Source organism: Opisthocomus hoazin, chromosome 6 (assembly GCF_030867145.1).
Source record: "Opisthocomus hoazin isolate bOpiHoa1 chromosome 6, bOpiHoa1.hap1, whole genome shotgun sequence".
NCBI lineage: Eukaryota > Metazoa > Chordata > Aves > Opisthocomiformes > Opisthocomidae > Opisthocomus > Opisthocomus hoazin.
In genome coordinates this window covers 73,981,401-74,000,416 of record NC_134419.1, presented here as the reverse complement: position 1 = coordinate 74,000,416, position 19,016 = coordinate 73,981,401, and the positions used below count along the sequence as shown (strand labels likewise).

Sequence of the window (19,016 nt, the reverse complement as noted above, 5' to 3'; positions counted from 1 at the left end):
ACTTCATTAGTCACTTCATCTTCCACTCCAGCAGTTATTAGTCCCACTTAAAGCTGTAACTGTGGCCAAATGACAAGAATCCTGCTTGCAAGTTGGGAAATGTTGTCTTTGAAGGAGAAAATGAGAGAGCCCACGAGGACTCTGAGAACAGCAGCTCAGTCCTGACAGACCCCTGTGATTTCAGGGAATCGGGGCAGTCTTTCCTTCCCCGCAGACATCAGTTGTCATATCTGCTTTCAGATTTCTGGTTCCTCAGGATCAAGGATGGTTGGCTTCCTTCGCATGGCCAACACTTCCAAGAGCCAAGGAGGAACGTGATCCTGGTACTCAAATGTCTAGGAGAAATAAAACTCCCCGGTGGACAGAGTTACATGCAAGCGTACTTCCCAATGGTACGGCTTCCCGTATGTAAACTAGCCTTGCCTAAATACACTGAAACATAAACTGCAGGCGCTGCGCCCGTGCTAGAAAGGCGATGGTCCATTGTTTGGCTGTACAGGACAGCATAAACATCTCAATTAATCACGCAGGACAAGGCTTTACTGTATGTTTGTGTAATGCCGAGGACAATGTGATCTTGATGTTGACTGGAGCTTCCAGGCACGACTGTGTTGTATATATAAGTAATTTATATATGTAACAGATAATAGATAATAGATACATATAAATAAAAATTAATATATGTTTTTATATAAATAATTCGAGGAGAACCAGCAGCGTTTTATGTTTGCTTTCCGTGAGCAATTGACCCGTTGACCTTTACTGACATGGTGCAGTTGAGAAATGTAACGTAAGCACCATGTTTAGCAAGGGAATTCTAAGTTAGATAAATCTGACTCTGAGCCTGGTTGTTCTCTCGGATCACATCCGCAGCGTGCGTCACTGGCCCATGAGATGGGGGTGTATTTTCCAATGGTGTGTTTTACTCAGAAGCATTTTGTTCATAGAAAATGAAATTAAGTCTAAGGCATAAGTGTTTTGCAATGAATTATTCACCTTGAGAAAGCGGTAGCATTTAGCTGCTATGTTTTATTGACCTATATATAACTTCTCATGGGTCCCAAAACACGCTGCGGTATTGCAAATTAGGGGTCTCTGCAGATGCTCCTAAAATACTGTTAGAAAATGTCACCTACAAGGATATAATATCATTCATTGCCACAATGAAAGTGCCATCTGAGTTGTAAACTAGCAGCTTTTTTAAGAGTAACATGAAAACAATTGCTTAAGGAGGTGGGATGCCATTTCTCTGAGAGCTATGTACTATTTTAGGTGGCCGGATCTAATTTGTTTTATTAGAAAGTGGCATTAGTATGGCATTTTACCAGCTGTGTTATGAATGTACCAGTCATTTTCATCAATAAAGTATGCTTGTAATCTAGTATTTTTTAAAGAAACACTACAATACCTCCTACAACTTTTTTGAATGAGGTAGGATGTTTTTTAAAGAAAAGGGAAGCCAGACACATCGCTCATTATTTGCTTTTTCTGTTGACATTAAACACTTAATTCCATTTTTTTCCTTGAGAAAAAAAAATCTCCTTCCTGGGCCAGTGCCAACCGAAGCAGCATGTTATCTGTCTGCCCTCCTTATGCCAGCTAGCAAGATCTGAGTCGCAGTGAGGCAACCGAGTGGCAGTTTGCTAGGGATCTCCTCCAAGGAACACCAATATCGTAATTTCTATGTATACAAGGATGTGCATAATGCTTGTTACACATGGGCATATAAAATGATCTAATGTGTGGCTTAGTTTTTAAAAATAACATATTGTTGGCTATTAATCATTGTTCTTGGAAGCTCTTTCATCAATTTACAGGACCTCTTCTGCTGTGAATGCCAGCAATAATGATTTCACAAGCTGGGATGTGAAGACAAAGATGAAATGTTGTTTACAACTACATTGGTCACTGATTAAAAAAAATAAACCCTCGTGGAGCCACAAGAACTCTGTCTGCAGTCACCCTGCTTATCCAGCAAGCAAACCCTATGGTGCCCTGGAAAGGAGCTTGTTAGAGCTGTGGGCCAGACTGGAAGCTGAGAACTGGAGATGTGTCCTTCCCGCAGCCGGCTGCCTGTCCCTGCGCCGGGCAGCGCTCTGCCCGCCGGCTGCACCCGCGGCGGCTGGGATGCTGCCGTCGCACGGCTGTGCCCTCTGCCACGGCTGGCACGCGGCACCCGCCGGCACCATCCAGTCAGACCAGTTCGCGTCCTGGAGCGTAAATCCACTCCCTGTGTCTCAGACCCCCTCTCGCGCTAATCGCGCTCCTTCTGGGGCAGGAAAGATGGCTTTTCCACATCTGCCATGCCACAACCCTGAATGCAATATAATCTAATTAATTAAGATAGAGGCTTGATTAGAATGATCTCCATTTCATACCAAGTAGAAACTAGATTCCTTAACGAAATCCCCTTAAAGGAAATGTTATCATTTTCTATGATGTCACCCAGCGCATGCTGAGGTAGGGTTTGAGGAGCTTTGTGTTAGTCCTGTGCAATTTAGACAGGATGTATTTAGCGAAGCGACTGCTTCCTTCCATGATTACTGAATCATACTGCATTTGTACAGGGCTCTGCAAAATTTCAGCCGAAGCACAGAGACATCTGAGCTTTACAGCACCGCAGTGAGCAGGGAGGATGCAGGGACTGCTTACCTGTACACCGTATTTTCCCTGTGTAGGTCTTCTAAGCCACAAAGAATCTCTGCTGCATAAAACAACGCTCTTTCCTCCTCAAAGCCGGGGTTTCCCATGTTGTAGATGTGAAACTTCAGGTCCCCTCCGTTCATGATGGTCAGAACTAAGCACAGTGCATCCTTTGTTTCATAGGCATAGGCTAAATTGACCTAGAAAAACATTTGTAGCTCAGTTGTGACAGTTCAGTTAGCTGCTAAGAAGAAAGCACTAACTTTTCATTAAAGAGATTCTCTAGAAAAGGAAAAAAATATGTTGATTGAATTTGGTATGGGCCTCATTGCAGTAGCAAACATACACTTTAAAAGTACAGAAAAATCAGATGTTAGGGTTTTATAGATTCATTTGTTGAATCCAGCCTGTTCATCATCAGAAACCCTTAAGGTTAATGCTCAGGTAGCTTCGCAGGCTGGACAAACATACTAATTCCAGGCCTGCTTTTCCACCTAAAAGAAATCTTAATAACCAAGGGAATCTGCACCTCCTGCGGCACTGTTTTCCTGGATAGCTGTCAAACCCCCACCATCGCAGTAGGTTCCCTGGGTAGCCCAGTCCTGCAGTGGTCAAACGGACCATCACTGAGGCCTGAAGTCCAGCATCAGCCCTCGAGGCTCTGGTGGGTGCCCCGGGAACCATCAGACAAGCCAAAAGCTACCCATCACTCTTAAATATGTGCCATTGGCTTTGCTTCTGCCAGAGGTAAGTAAATGTCTTGCATCTGTTGTATTCAGTGTTCCCTAAAATAAGTATAAAGAACACGACAGATGCTGAGAAAACAACACCTTTTTTTTTTTTTTTTTTAAATCATAGGCAATTTTTTAAAGAGACACAAGAGCTGGCAGGACTCAGGAAAGCCCTGCGTCAGGCAGACCAGCTCCACGTCACTGGCTGGATGCTCCTACCAGCCAATCTCTTCCGATCTGCTTGGGTTGAATCTCCTTCAGCCTCCTCCAAGCTCCCCTCTCCCAGACACTGGGAATTCAGGTAATCATGCTGGATAAAAATAGCTCAGCCTGATGCAGCCCTGATGCAAGTCAAGGCTGTAAAATGCATCATGTTCCCGTGGCAGAAACAGGTACCCTGTTCGGTGCATTTCTCATAGACCAGGGACTAAAATGAGACTAAGGACGAAGGTGCAAAGCCAAGGGAGTCAGCCTCTGGCACCTTTCCAGTAGCAGGAGGTGGGAGAGACATCAGATTCAACACGAGACTGTGCTCAGCAGGTGAGCAGGGAGCTGAGCGCTGTGGAGTTCAATACTCACTACAAACTGGCTATTGACTTTTTCTAAAATCTGCTTTTCATTTAGTGCCATGGATTCGCCTTTCCTCTTTTTTATTCTCTTCTTCTCTAATCTTTTGCAGGCGTACATCTTCCCTGTCGCTCGGACTTGGCAAGCGCAGACCTGCGAATTAAAGAGAACAATTGCTGGGTGAGTCGAAGCAAGCGCCACGTCTGGGCTGCACTTTACTCCTGACGATCTGATCTGATTTAGTCCTTTTAAGGTTACAGACGGCGGCATGGGCGGGGGCAGCTGGGGAACCAACGACTGTTTCCAAACCTGCTGCGTAGTATTGGTTTAATTACTTCACTTTCCTCCCTCTGCTTCCTATCCCACCTCCTTTTGTCTGTGCAGATTGCAATCTGCTCAGCTAAAGCCTGTCCTCGCCTTCCGACTCCGCTGCCTAGGCAGCGACCTCGAGGCATCAGTAAAACACAAATAAGGGTGGGACCCTAATTCCACTCTGAACGCAACAGCCGAATACAAAATAATTCTCAAAAGTGTTCTTTTGAGATTGCGGTGTCATGAGAGGTGAAGTAAAACCGTCAGCAATTACTGAAAATCCGCCTCTGTCGCATCAGGCTCCTGCAACCTGCAGTGCCTGAGAAGTAAGAAACACTCTCAACAGAAACTTTCAGAATTACTCACCTCCCCAAAGCCGCCTTTCCCTAGTACCCTGTACTGCCGAAACGTGTTTTTTGTTACTGGTTGCCTGGAAGAAAAGGAAATAAAAATAAAGCAAATAAAAAAGACACACCGCATTTAATACACTCTCTGTGATTTATTTCAGAGCATACATTTGAAAAGCAAGATAGATAAATATTATATAATCACATTATTTCAAGGTAATCATATCATATCATATAATATATAATTATGTAATTACATTACTTCAATACTATGTATGGCTTGAACTTTTCAATTCCAACATATTAAGCTGTAATAAAATACAACACATTAGTGAGTCATCAGTATAATTTCTGCTAGCATTTTAGGACCAAGGAGGGCTCTGAATCTCCATTATACAACTCTGGCCTTTGTTAAGCAAAGAGGAGGCCTGAGAGCTTCCAACAAGGTATTAATTCTCTTAATATGGAGGAATTTTTTAAGGGTAGTGCTGGACTAACACTTTATTGCTTTGCTTGGTCCTCAAGATCAGAAAAAGAGACCCAAAATCCAATCCACCAGAAAATATTTCTGGTTTCTTCACCTTAAACAAAGCAGGAAACTGATGTGAAACAAGGAAAGAAGCAACCCTGGGAACCGGAGCGGTGGGTTTAGGTCGCGTTCGCCGGTGGGGAGAGCAGGAAGCTGGGCTCTAAGCCCTGGGGTACCTCCCTCCTAGGAGAGCATCATGGGCGAGAAGGGAGGAAAAGCATCTCCTTCCTTTCAAGGGCCAAATTAGGGGTTAAATCGGTGTCTTTCTGAGGGCAGAGTGCTCTCGAACGACCGCTAGACACAATCACTATGCGATCTCACAGGATTCCCACAAAATTCTGCGCTACCTGAAGGGCTCCAGCCCTACATCTAACTTATACTTTGTTACCATAGAAGTGTGGTAAAGTGACAGAAGAAGAACCCTAGATTCAGGAAGATTCAATTTTGTGTCTACCGCTCCATCACCGAAGCTTTGCGATTATTATTAGCCGTCGATATGAATATTCCTACCAGCTCTGTTCTCCTCTGGCGGGCAGCCAGTCGGCAGAGGGAGCGCGGTAACATGGCTGTTCCCACAACAGTGATGATCAGGTTGATGACAGTAAGGAATAAATGTTAAAAGTGAATTGTTTCATTCATGTTCATTATTGTTTTTAAAAGCAGGGGGAAGAAAAATATGCAGAAGGCCAAAACTAGAAGAGGAAAAGGGGCTATTTTCAGGCTTCTGTGAAGATACTGCAAACGCTGTTGGGGTTAAAAGCAACCATTAGCAGTGATAACTGTATGCTCAGCAATGTCCCTGGAATAAATGGGCTGTTTAACTCCCCTGTTGGAGCCTGCAGGCTATGAGAAGGCTGCTGATCACTCCGGGCTGCTGACATCTCTTTGTTAATCCTAAAAACAGTTTTCCCAGCTTCTTAAGCTGGACAGGCACATCCAATGCTTGTCATGTTTGTTTGTTGGGGGAGTGGAAAAAAACAAATCCTCAAAGCATTTGGGAAAATTCCTTAGCCCAAATGTGAAAAGAGATAGGAAATAGCCTGGCTAGAGATGAATCATCTGGTGTTTTTTTGATTGAAACGGAAGAGTAAATGCTGGATTCAGTAAAGATGGCATGTGGAGCATGTCTTGGCATGGCATGTCTCTCCCCTCTGCCCACCGCTTCCCTTCCCTCTTGTGCAGCAGCTTTGTAGCTTTCCAGGGAGAGGAACTGGCAGAGCTCCTTTGATCTCCGAGGCATCGTGCTGACACACACCGCTCATGGGTCTGGCCCTAACTCATCTGCTGTAATTAATTCCATTTGTGGAAACTAGGGCTTCTTGCAACTCAAGGTCACTGTTAGCCAGCAGTGTGTCTGCTACAGCCCTCATCGACAAGGAGAAGGCAAAGGCTGCTTTCCTTGCAAATTAATACCCACTAAGGCTGCCTGGTTATTAAGTGTGCTCAGAAATGGATAGCCAGTGAGTATGGTGTGAGGACCTATATGCTGTATTTTTGTCTGTTTATAGTGATTTACTAAATGTAATAACTGGTCCAGACAGAAAAAGTTACCATATTCAGAGGGCAGCTGAACAGAAAGACAACTGAAGTTGCTGAATGTGCTTTAATCATACTTAATGTGCCTAATGTACCCAATACCATTAAACAGCCAAGCACTTGAGCTTTAGAAGCCAAAACTGGTCCCCTGGTGTCTTGGAGTAGATTTCTGTTTTATTCTTTACTTCTCTAGCAAGCAGCATTTGTTTCAGTCTTGCTTGGGCACAGTGTTTGCAAATGCAAAAGCCAGAGGCTCGGTGTGTATCTTACGTTTAGCATTCTAGATGCATAAGGGTAGGTGATCCAAAAGTGCAATGTGTCCTTCAAGCTGTGCCATGAGTAGCTCACTGTGACAAGGCCTGCAGCAAAATTGGCCACAGATGTTTCTCAGATCACAGGAGATTTGGATTCCTGTTTTTTATAGGCTGTAGGTCTTGCCCTATTCACTTCCCGTGCACGGGCATACCGTGCAAAACAAGGTGCCCAAGCTGCTTACCAGAGCATGTCACCTTCAGAAGTGCAGTGTCCCTGAGAGAGAAGGGAGTGGCAGGAGAGCATTTATGGGTGTAAGGACATTCATGGAGGATGAAGGACCGCTATACATATCCCAGAAACCAATCACGCTGCTTGAATGGTCACAGCTGGAGACTGAGCTCATGCTTAGATTGAGTCTAATGCAAACATAACCATGCTTTTTCTTCCTGTGGTGAAAGCCATTGCCTCTTCTGGAACCTTCTAGAAATGAACACTTACAAACAAATGCTAAAATTAAGAAAGCCTTCTGGGAGCTTCACTGGAGTACAGCTCAGACAAATGGGGAATGACTCTTGATGGACCTTCTTGAAGAAGAGCAGTGAAAAGAGGGAGAGAATTGTTGCACAGAGAGGGCCATAAACAAACATTTGGATGAAGCACAGCAATGCTCTAGAAAGGCCAAACCGTCTTTCTCTTGAAGGCAAAGGGAGCAAACATGTACTGTCTCAGCTGTCAAATTTCGACCACATTCTAAAGGCTTTGCATGGAAAGTGAAAATAAACCTTTTGTATTCATTTTTAATTTAAAAAAAAACTGTGGCACTTACCTTTCCAACCACTTCCACTGGAGAAACCTGTCGAAGTACATGCTGTTTAGGTATTCTTGGAATGGTTCCCCACTGAGGTGGTCCAGGACAGATCTATCTCAGATGAAAAGGATATATAAGTATTTTATAATCCTGAACTTCGAGCGAAAGAGAAACAAAGCAAGAGGAGAAAATCCAGACTTCTACAGTAGAATCATGTTACGCCTATTTTATTTTGTACTTTATTTTACTCATGGTTTCAATCTAGGAACAAAGTAATATGTTTGATGCATTTCATAACAGGAGGCCTTATACAGGCCAAACAGTAATATGTACTGGTTATGCTTGCTGAAAATTAACAGGGCATCGCCCACTGGCTTGAATGGACTTTACAAAGGCTGTTAGTCACTAGACAACAAATGCCTTTGCTTCTGTTAGTAAATTAAGACTGACTTAACCCAACGCCCTCAGGAATTGAGCTCCTAAACTTTGAGGGATGTTTACATCTGGATTGAAAATTTCTAGCTGAAGCCCATTTCTGTCAAAGAGGGACCATCGAAGGTGTTATTTTGAGAAAAAAAATCAATTTCAATTCCTGCTATACAGAAGTAGTAATAACGGTGATTAAAGTCAAAGGGCTTTTCCTAACAGCTATATGCTTTGCAGAGTAAAGCAGAGGAAAGCAAATCTGAACACAGATGTAGATTTGTTTCCGGATCAAGAAAAGATTTTGGGGCTTACGCAGTGGATGCAAAGTCTTTTGCATAATCAAAGGAATAAAGGAATTAAAGGGCCAGTCTGCAAATGTGAGCAACAAGTTTGTTGCTTGTGATGGGCAACAAGCAGCCAGAGACCGACAGACATCCCGTAAGGAAGGCGAAGGGTTCAGAGCTAAGAAAAGACGGGCTGAGCCGAGAGAGCTGCCCGAGATGAAGGTGGTCACGTTGTTTAACAGGGGGTTGTTGACCTACTGGTTTGGGTTCTTGCCTTGCTTACTGGGGCTACCACATCCACCTCTGGTGGCAGCGTTGGTGGGGATAAAACTGAGTTTTGGGGGAAAAATGCCCACAAGAAATGAGTATTTCTTTCTTGGTGTATACAGACATTTTTGTGTCTGTACCTAAGGGTATACAGACACATTTCTAGATTCTGCTGGAGGAGGAAATCCTCTCTGAAGGACTACTCTGGTTTGGGAATGGATAATCTGTGTCTCACTCTGGACAGTTCTAGACCTGACCAAACAATTCACCATGAATAATGTGTCTCCTCAGTTTAGTTCCTCCCTGTCCATGAGCTACTATTCATAAGTTTTTGGAATTTCTCAGCTGTTTGGATTTTTTTTGGTAATAATTCTGCACTGTCAACTTGGAACAGGCAGGTAATTGCACATATTCAGTATTCAGAAGTCGAATTGTTGTTGTCTTCATTAGCTTTGATTGGACACAGATCATGCAGTAGAGCCTAAGTGGATTCAAGCTTACAAAATAAAATAAAACTAAGTCTTAATGACCTTTAACAAATGTACAAACTCAAAGCCAAAATTATAGGGGAAACTGGAGGGGGACAGAAGCAGACAGTCAAAATATTAAAGGTCAAAGCAGAAGTTAGACATATATTCATTTCTCTCGCAGACTGATCTTATCTATGAAGATGTGTCTAAACTAATCCCCGTTTCTGCTCATACAGGATAGCAGACTTCGTATTTGTACGTATGCCTCCCTTTTTTGGTCTGACTGTGAAGTCTTCCAAAATTAACACTACTCAGTACATTTACTAAATACCAACAGCAAGATTTTAAAACTTCCTTTTGACCCAATTTCAGTCCACGTGAAATGATCAGCGTATTTATTAGCAAGGTCTCAAACCTGGCTCATTTATCCATTTCAGCTGAGACGAAGGAATGGCTGTTGGTGAATACGAGCCTGAATGAAGTGGTGCCCAATGCTAGCCGATTCCATTCAGTTAATTAAAAGCTGCACGTATTTTAAAGAACAATAGCTGCCTTTCACCACTTGTTTGCTTTTTAGTTCCCCTCTTTGGCAACAACAAAGTGCATTTGAGAGGGAACTGTCAGCTTTCGAACCGATTTGAGAACTGGAAACAGGCATCGGGGGGTTTGTGTCGAGCACAGCTCTGCCTTTGTCGCTGGGACTGGCACACACAACTGGTGCGAGTTATATGAGCATCTCTACATGACACCAGGCCAATGCAAGGAAACTGGTGATGTTATAAGAGAAGGCCAGAAATAACCCACATCTCCTACCAATGCAAAGAATAACTGAAAACAGAAAAGGTCAATGAAATGAGTCAAAACAATGAATGACAGCGGAGTGAATTTTACAAATCCCCATTACATCATCGAGGGAAAACAAACCGTGCTCAGCCAGAAACCACACGGGACAGCTTGCGATGATCCCTCCTTTGCATATTTTTATTGGTTTATGATCTACTGGCGTGAAGGTACTCGGGTCAGTGTTTGCAAATGCAGATTGCATACCTGGAGCTTTAGCACACAATAGTACAAAGCGCCTCGCCGCTACAAAAACTGATAAGGCTCTTCCCAGACAAAGGATGAAATAACGCACGTCCGTTTAAATGCCACAGACAGACAGAAAGCATTAAAAAAGCCCCATTCTCCTGGTGAAGATTTGCTGGAAAAGCCATGTGGAGCAAGTTTGCACATTCCTCTGTCTAAATGGACTGTATAGCCACTTAATTTTTATTCACTTTGAAACAGAGATGTTTTCTTTGGATACATTATCATTGTAGCTCTTTTCACACAGCATGAAATGCACGGCTGGTTTACTTGGCTGGAACACTCTGTCAAATACCTGAGACACTAAGTGCCTGTGTGCAGTGTATATAATGGCATGGAAATATTTATTATATTTTGTTCAGATGAAATGACTTCACTGCTTGTCAGCAGCGCCTCTAGGATTACGGACGTAAGCCGAAGATACATGCTTCAGGTTCAGACTGAAATGTCTCTCTTTACCTGACACATTCCTTAGGAGCTGCTGACTGCAGCCCTGCGACCGCTGGGTATCGAGTTATACTTACTTTGTACAAGGAGAGAATAGCTCCTTGCAGGGGCTGTTTTCGAGTTTCTCCTCTGTCTGTTGGATAAGATCTTGACTGACTTCGGGAACGCAGGCTGGAGACTGAGGGAGAGAAGAGAGAGGCACATTATCTCTGTGATGAGGTGCAGATTCTTCTCTCTTAACGTGTAAAAGACACATTCATTATTTATGCCATGAGCGGCTTCCATTCAATTCCAGCGGTTGTGTAAAAGCAAAGGAGCTTTACGTCAAACAGCAGTAAAATAGGATACCGTGGTAACGCGCTCCACATTCCACTCTATCCTCACATCGCTTTTTTGCCTTCTCCTGTACCTTCACCTCCTTGCCCAGCCTCATGAATATGCAAGACCCACTCCTTGCCAATTCTTTGAACTGCTCCCTTGCATCCCATGAAAAATGTGCTGGCCTGAACTGTGTACAGGGCCATTCTCTGAAACAAAAGAGAATTTGCCCAGTGTTTTCACTTCATTGATGATTCATTGTGCTGTCTGAAAAAGCCGTCTTTTTTTTTTTTTTACCAGCAAAGGAAAAACAAGAGCAGAGCATTGGTATTTATTGATCTACATATAAATAATATAAAAAGATGCTCACAAAAATGTCTGATCACCTTAATTCATCATTAGAAGGACAAAAATAATCCAGCAGTTTTAAAATAATCATTTCAAAAAGGAACTCTGCCAGTCAAGCACATAAACTCTTTTCATCCTCTCCTCCCTTTAGAGAGAACGTACATTCAGACCCCTCAAAAAGCCTTTACCAAAGGGAGGTCTTTTGCAGGATGCCCTGATGGTCAACCAGTGTAGGACCTTTGGGAATAGTTATTTATAAAGACAGTTTTTAGGCAATCCACATTCTTACTCATTGACAGTATGCTGTAATTATATAAAAAAGTGTATACGCATGTGTGTATTGTGTACACTTATTTATAGACATTTCTCCTGTTGACGTGAAAGCCCCTTTATATAACCAGTCGGATTTGGGTATTTTCAGTAAATCCAGCCATAGATGACAAAATCCTCTTTCCTTGCAGAAGCCTTAACACTTGGTAAGGTTCCCCATCCTCGGCCATGACCACCAGATGTGCTGAGTGGGTGGGTCACAGCGCATCATCACTCATTCCTGGCCAGATGTTCTCATCAGCTCACCCGTAGTTGGGGATATCTTGGCAAGCGCTGAAATGCATTGCAGGGAGAGTTCAAAAACACCGGGAATGCGGACAGAGGAAGGGGCAGAGGTGGAGCCAGAGAAAATCTCCAGCATGGTGAAAGCTGAATTAAGTCTTTTATCTTTTCCTTCCCACTGCTGAAATGTGAATATGATCCTGGTTGTGACATGAAAAAGTAACTTTGTTCCACTTGAATGTTTTTAAATAGGAACATGGTTTACAGAACTGTCTGTGCATGCTGCATAATGCAGTCTCACTATTCAACCTCGACAGACGATCTGCAGAACGTGCTGGAGATCTTTGACCTCACTGAAATATTTCCTCATCTCCTCCGTATATACCTCCATTTCCTCAGCAAAAGATATCTAGGGAACATCCACATTTAATCACAGACAGAGCATATTGCTAATAATTAAGAAGTCTCACAGTTTCTTCAGAGGTAAATGAGGCCCCACATTATCATCTAAAAGATGAAGAAACTGAGACAAAGCCAGATTTTCTCAGCTTGATTGGCCACCGAGGTTGACAGGAGCTGAGAACTGTAGAACAAGGCTCAGTAAATCAGAAAACTTACAGAAATTCCTGACTGTAGATGCCCACGACTAAATTCAAGTCCTAGTTTTAGTTCAAGAGAGTAAGCAGAGGCAAGAGTTAAGCAGTGAAAGAACTAGGAAAAAACCTCAAAAGTCCTGTTTTCCCGTCCTACAGCTACTGCAATGAAACTAATAAAAAAAAAGGGGAAAAAAAAAAGGCTTTTAAAGGAATATTCAGATAGGAACCAAAGCCTAATGATTAGCAGTATTTCAGCTGATTTTGGCTAGGAACCATATGAATTAATATCTGCACTTTATAGCTCGCATACTCAATGGGGTGTGTACACAAGCTCATCGACAGCCCAAAGCTTGCGCGTGGCTGCGTGAGTCCACTGCTCAGAGACAACAGCTCTCTGATTTATAGCATACAGAAACAGCACTGAACTCCGCAGTCTTTGTACTGCTGTGAATCAGGAGTGTCTTCTGACCTGAATGGAGCTGCACTTCAGTAAAATTAATACTAGGGCCTCTAACTGAAGTTACTACTAATTAAATCTAGAACTTGTTCTATATTTATAGGTCAAAATTGGGATCCAAAGCTAAGTACTAACCCCATAATTAGTCATTTAGACCAAGTGACCTGATTCTTACTCATGCCAGGCAACTTCATTTTCCATTGGAAATTCATTTCCCAATGGGAGGTAAGCTGTCTTGAGGTTAGTGTTGAAGATCATGCCCGTGAAGCATTATTATAGGAATAATTCCATCAAATTTTGTCTGAGATCAAAGCACATTGAAATAAAAATTATAAGCACCGGCTAACTCTTTTTCATAAAGAAGAAATTACATTCTTAAAGGGAAAGGGGAGAAGAATGAGCAAAACAAACTGTAAGACAACGTGAAAAGTATTTTAAAATGGCATGAACTGTGATTCCTCTCTCCAAGTTTACAGTCACGACTCATGGCTGACCTTTGAGTCTTCACTTCCTCTGAACAAACTGAGAGCGAGCTAACAATATCAAGGTAGGTAAAGACATAAATACACTGACCTCCTGTACACGGACTAAAGCCTTACAGTGGAGTGCAAACACTTCACTAAACCACTTAATTTTCTGTAACAAAAGCCCACTTTTTTCACAGGTTGATCGTTTCCAAAGGTTTTATAGGCCCAACAAAACGCTTTGCGTCATGACAGAGCCCTTCACAGTGTTCAGAGCAGCTGCACCATGGGTCTGGGAGGACCCTACCCAACCCTGTCCAACTCTGCATACAGTCCTACAGAGTGTTTGTATGATCCTTCCCGAGATTTTCCTTGAGACTTTGTAGTTCCCACTGCTCCCATCAAATAACCACGACTGGCATTTTCCCTGTTTGAGTACTGTGCGTACCTACAGCCTTCAAATGTTCAGACAAAGCCAGAAACAGTTACAAGCTGAAACGCAACCCACCAACCTACTTTTGCTCCCCTGGAGAACAATTAGGTAGCACAGGTTATGAGTGCAAGAAAGCATTTGGTTCCCAAGAGCAAAAGCTTCCAAAGGTAACACTTTGGCCACTTACAGAAGAAAACGTTGCTTCTTCCCTGGAGAGGTGCAAAAGATTTCTGCAGCCCCGATGAAATGGTTATTAACACCGTTCTCCCACTGCATTATGGGTGATGGCTCTAAAAGCAAATTCAGCTTTTATAGGGGAACAGAGACAACTTTTCCAACATATTAAATGTCCTGTGGCAGCTAGGAGAGCCATACACCATGATTAAGCCCATTACATCTGGGCGTGTGACAAAGAATACTCTGCTAACTCTTCAGAAACACCTGCAGAAACCTGTTACGTTTTCCTGTATTCAAAACAAAACGCTGGGTAGTTTTAACGAGTACAGTCCTGTATTTCCCCTAATGGCTATTCTGTTTCCTGAACACAAAGAAAGTGATTCTTGATCTCATGATAATTTAAATCAGCAATGGTGCCAGTCAAGTCAACAGAGTAGCAGTAGGATAAAGCTGATGGAACCAAAACCACATTCATGGCCCGAGACTCTGGCAGCGCAAAAAGTGCTTAAACTGATCCATCAACAAAAATTTCTCTCATCACGTTATCCTTTTTGACCAGATAGTTTAATAAAAGTCCAAAAGTCCAAACTACTTTCACCAGATTTTAATAAAAATCTCCTATCTGCTGTATCGTCTCATTTATGGCCAGAAACTGAAAACCTTCATATAAATATTTTGCTGGCAAAGCAATATCTCAGTTTTATGATGCCCTCTTGTTTAATTTTTACGAAAAGAACACAACTGGGAATTGGATTAGTGATTATCTGAGAAAAAGGAAATGGATAGTCAGTGACTTCTGAGTGCCATTAACGCACTGAGAAAAAAATCTCCACTTCCAAATATTGTTTTTTTCTAATTTAAAAGACAAAAGAGATCCTCCCAGCTGCTCTTCCATTTCAGTAAATGGCATGAAAACAGCTGAGATGTCACACACTTGTTTAAGGTTAGTTGTATCCGTGTCCACAAAAGTTTGGAGATCGCTGTTCCTTCCAGCTGAAGCCTCTGGGCCCGCAAGATACTTTTCCTGTTTTGCTGAGAGGTTGATTGCGGCTTCTCCCCCTTCCTCTCCTGTTCACTAGGGTGCAACCACCGATAAGCAGCATGGTGGCTAGGTTTGAAGCTGGATCCATATATCACCTACAAACACCAGGTTCTTGGTGGGAGCCGAGACCATCGCAAGCTGTATGCAGTCTGGTCTTTCTGGCACCAGCAGAGTTTTCTGTGGGAGCCTGAATGCCGGGAGACCCACGCCACGCAGCTCCGCGTGTGCTGCGTCTGGTACCGGCCATGTCCCAGCACTCAGCACCTCACTGAAGTACTGAAAAGAAGCGAAATCTGATTCAGCTCAGATGAAAGCTCCCAGGCTGTGTAACTCCCCATTATCTGTTATTTTGAATGTTGCGTTGTATCACTATAGTTTAAAATGTGAACTCTCCTTTTTTGACAGCTCTATAAGTTTTGCTACAGGCTACTTTGCTCAGCCCTTCAAGACTTAGGATTTGTTGGCCTTCACTGAACAGGACAGCAAGTGAATCAGCATTCTCATAAATTCATCTCTATATGTTTGCCATGGTACTTACAACATTTCTCTGATGGTGTTTCCCCCGTGACTACGTGGAGGACACCTGTCCTTTTGTCGATCTATCAGCTAATCAAATTCTTTATAAAACAAGCTGAAATGTTGGCAGTACCAAGGGAGGAATTCAGAAGACCTTCTCTGATAATTTCACTTTTTCATTAAAACATGTTATTTGTTCTAATTTTCCCTAAGGCAGAACTGCCAAAGGTTTAAAATGTGTGACTTCAGTCAAGAGGTAGTGCGCTATAGGTGTTGCCTCCAAGTCTGTGGAAGTGAAAGCAGGCAGCCAGCTAGCAGAGATTTGCAACTTCAATGAGCAAAAGCATTTTCCTGGCACCCCAGCAGTTGGGGTTAGCCTTTCTGAAACTGGGGTGGGGTGAGTAGCAGGTGTCTCTGTGTAACCGACTCCGATTGTTTCCGATAGCGGTACGGAGCCCAGAGCAGACGCACACACAGCATAACCTGCATGTGCAGAGGTGGGTTGCTGGGTGCAACACTGCTGTTTCTGAGGGAAAAGTGCCCAAACAAGAAAGGGAACCGAGGCGGATGTGCTGAGGCTCCGGCTAGAGACACGTGTCCGGCTGGGGTCACCACCGTTGGAGAAAGCTATGGAGAGCTGACAAGAGCACCAACTGTCTGGAGGGTTGAGAAACATGCTTGGAAAAATAATGCCAAAGGGAAGCATTGAGGAACTAGATTTGTTTAGCCTGGAAAAGTAAGAGTGAAACATGATAAAGGTCTTTTAATACAGAAATGTTTTTAATAAAGGGGGCAGCGATCAATTATTCTGCATGTTCTGCTCTACACTGGGGGAATGATGTGAAGAAATCCACATAATTGGATAGGAAGACTTTTTTTTTCAAATTTTCCACACAGGGAAGCACAAGAACAGGCATATGAATATTGTGGAATCTGTTCTGGAGTTTTGAAAGGCCTCTGAGGGCAGACAGACATCTGTTGATGATCTAAGTGTATTTGATCTCTCCTCAGTGCAAGAGGCTCTTGAGCCCTCTCCCAGTCCTTCGTACCAATGATTTTGCAAAACACTGGACTCTGCAAAACACAGGCACATGGCATGGCCCCGAGAACAGATGAGGAAGGGAGTTTGTATGCTGAGTGCTCACCAAAGGAAACCTGGAGCTCCAAGCAAAAGAATAAGCATCTTCTTTGCAAATGAACAGTTCTGCTTGAAAAGACACTTGTCTCAACCACCATTGTCTCCTACAAAAAAGAAATAGCTTGCAGAACCCTGAACTTCAGATCAGAAAAAGGGATAGCACTGACTTCGGTCAGACTGACTCTGCAAGAAACAGAGCAGGTCCTTAGTCTGGAGGTAATTCTTTATCCTTACACAGCACCTTTCCTAAGAACCTTGAAATATTAAAGCTTCATTGCCTGATTAAGTCTTCATGAGCTAGGTGGCAATCTCACAGTATTTTACAGAACAGCGAACAGGGAGGTTAAGAGTTGTGTTTTGCAGAAGAGGCGACCATCATCTCTGACTGAAATGAAAGAAGTGTCACTGTAATAAATGAAAGCTAAAGACGTTCAGATTCCTCAAATCAGTCCATTTGTAGCTTGCAATTAGTGAATAAGGAACAATAACCTAGTGAATAAGCAACAGTAACCTAGAAATACAGGCTTTCATTTTATACCAACTCTTGCCAGTGGACATGAGTCATCACGGTATCTTAAAGCACGACTGTTCATCACTACAAAAATTACACGAACCAGAAAGATACCACACTCTTTAGAATGAACAGACCTCATGCAAACTTTTGTCATAAACACAACTGCTTTCCTGGCAAGTTTCAGACTTGCAGCCATGATACTGAAACATGATAAGTTATTTTAAAAGTCACTTGCATAAAACAAATAATGTGCAGCATATGTTATGTCTCAGGTTATGAAAACATTCCACAACAAACTAGCTTAAAACAATTAAAAATGCTTCAGTCAACGGACAAAAGTTCAAGCTATAACTTTTCTTGAGCTGTCTCCGGTTTCAAGCACTTCTGTCTTAATGATATGTGTATTTTGAGATGTTGACAGCAATTTTCCCCATATAGTCTATTTGCAAATCTCCACACAGATTTGCTACTAGTAGAGCCCTCAAAACTATGGAAGCAACAGGCTAAAATGAACTTTAGTGTGAGACGGTGCACGGTAGGATGAGAAGAGTTCATACACAAAAACCTGAAAATACTGGCTTCATCCAGCTTTCTTATGTTGCTGCATGTGACTTGCTCTCACAGTGTCATGACCCAAGACCAGCAACAGAGAGCAGTGGCTTATGTCAGGGATGGGAAGTTAGCCACATGCAGCGCCATTCCTGCTGTTGCTTTTGCGGAGTCACATCCTTCTCCAGATGTTTGAGGAAGGCTCAGGTAGCAGGGGAGTAGTTACCTGGACAGGTAGCAATGGTGTGAGTATCAGTAGTGACTGTCTTTGAGTAGTGACTTTGAGTAGCAACTGTTCTTTGAGGCAAACACCCCTAAGGTGTCATTAGGAGGACTCTAATTGGAGCAGATACTAGAAAAAGGGAGAATAGGTAGATATCTGCAAGTCATGCTGGTAGGTCCAAAATCAGGGAAAGACAAGGTTATCTGCTCAGGTGGCCGCTTTGGGCGGCTCTGATGTCCCCCCACCGCCCCACCTTGGGCAGGGGCAGGCCAGTGCCAACTGGGATCCAGGCTAAGCTACAGCCTGGAAGTACTGACCATGCGGCCGGTGACTGATGGAGTGGAAGTGTGAAGGGGCTGATGGTGAGAGGAAAGCAGTGGAGGAGGAGATAAAGCATCTTGGCGGCACTTTGATTTTGGGAAGTCTGGGTTAGGCATGTGTTTTGACCTGGAGAGGGAAAGGTTCCCAGCACTGTCACAGCGCACGCAGTCTCTTGACACTTTTTGGTGCTATGCACAAAAATGTTGGAACATTCTTTTTTCCTGCCCTGTGTCTGATCTTGTCTGTTTGGTTTTAGCTGTATATGTAGTAAACAGCCAATTCTACATCAGAAGCAGCTGCAACACTTTAAGTAATCAACTTTTGCATTTTCTTTTTATTTTTTTCCTACCACAAAGTCATTTGGGTCTGTATGAGGCAAACCAGTAAAGCACAAGGCTTCATAATTCCAGGATATTTGCTTTGAGATGACAGATGTAGGAATTGGCAGTGAGGTGGACGGGGAGCATGGAGAGCAGCTGTGTTATTAGTAGCAATTTATCTATTCCGACAGCGTGTAGACATTATACCTGAGAATGGGGTCCCACAATGCCAGGCACTACATACGCGTGTCGTGAGAGCTAAAGCTTCCAAAGCAAACCAATCACACTAGCCCTGGGAGTGGGAACGGGGGCCAAAGACATGAAATACCTCACTCAGAAT

At 43.1% G+C, this 19,016-nt stretch overlaps 1 protein-coding gene across 3 annotated transcripts in view; it reads right to left on the bottom strand.

Annotated features, from left to right (window-relative positions):
• Positions 1–19,016, bottom strand: part of GRK5 (G protein-coupled receptor kinase 5) — a 171,371-nt gene that overhangs the window by 25,272 nt on the left and 127,083 nt on the right. For 2 of the 3 annotated variants that reach the window (XM_075423829.1, XM_075423830.1), the window contains 5 exons: positions 10,786–10,886; positions 7,747–7,839; positions 4,620–4,683; positions 3,954–4,094; positions 2,653–2,843 (listed from right to left, as the gene is read on the bottom strand). In XM_075423829.1, coding sequence (XP_075279944.1) covers positions 2,653–2,843; positions 3,954–4,094; positions 4,620–4,683; positions 7,747–7,839; positions 10,786–10,886 — 590 coding nt within the window. Of the gene's footprint in view, positions 1–2,652; positions 2,844–3,953; positions 4,095–4,619; positions 4,684–7,746; positions 7,844–10,785; positions 10,887–19,016 lie in introns of all 3 variants that reach the window. The other variant, XM_075423831.1, reaches the window with a different exon arrangement.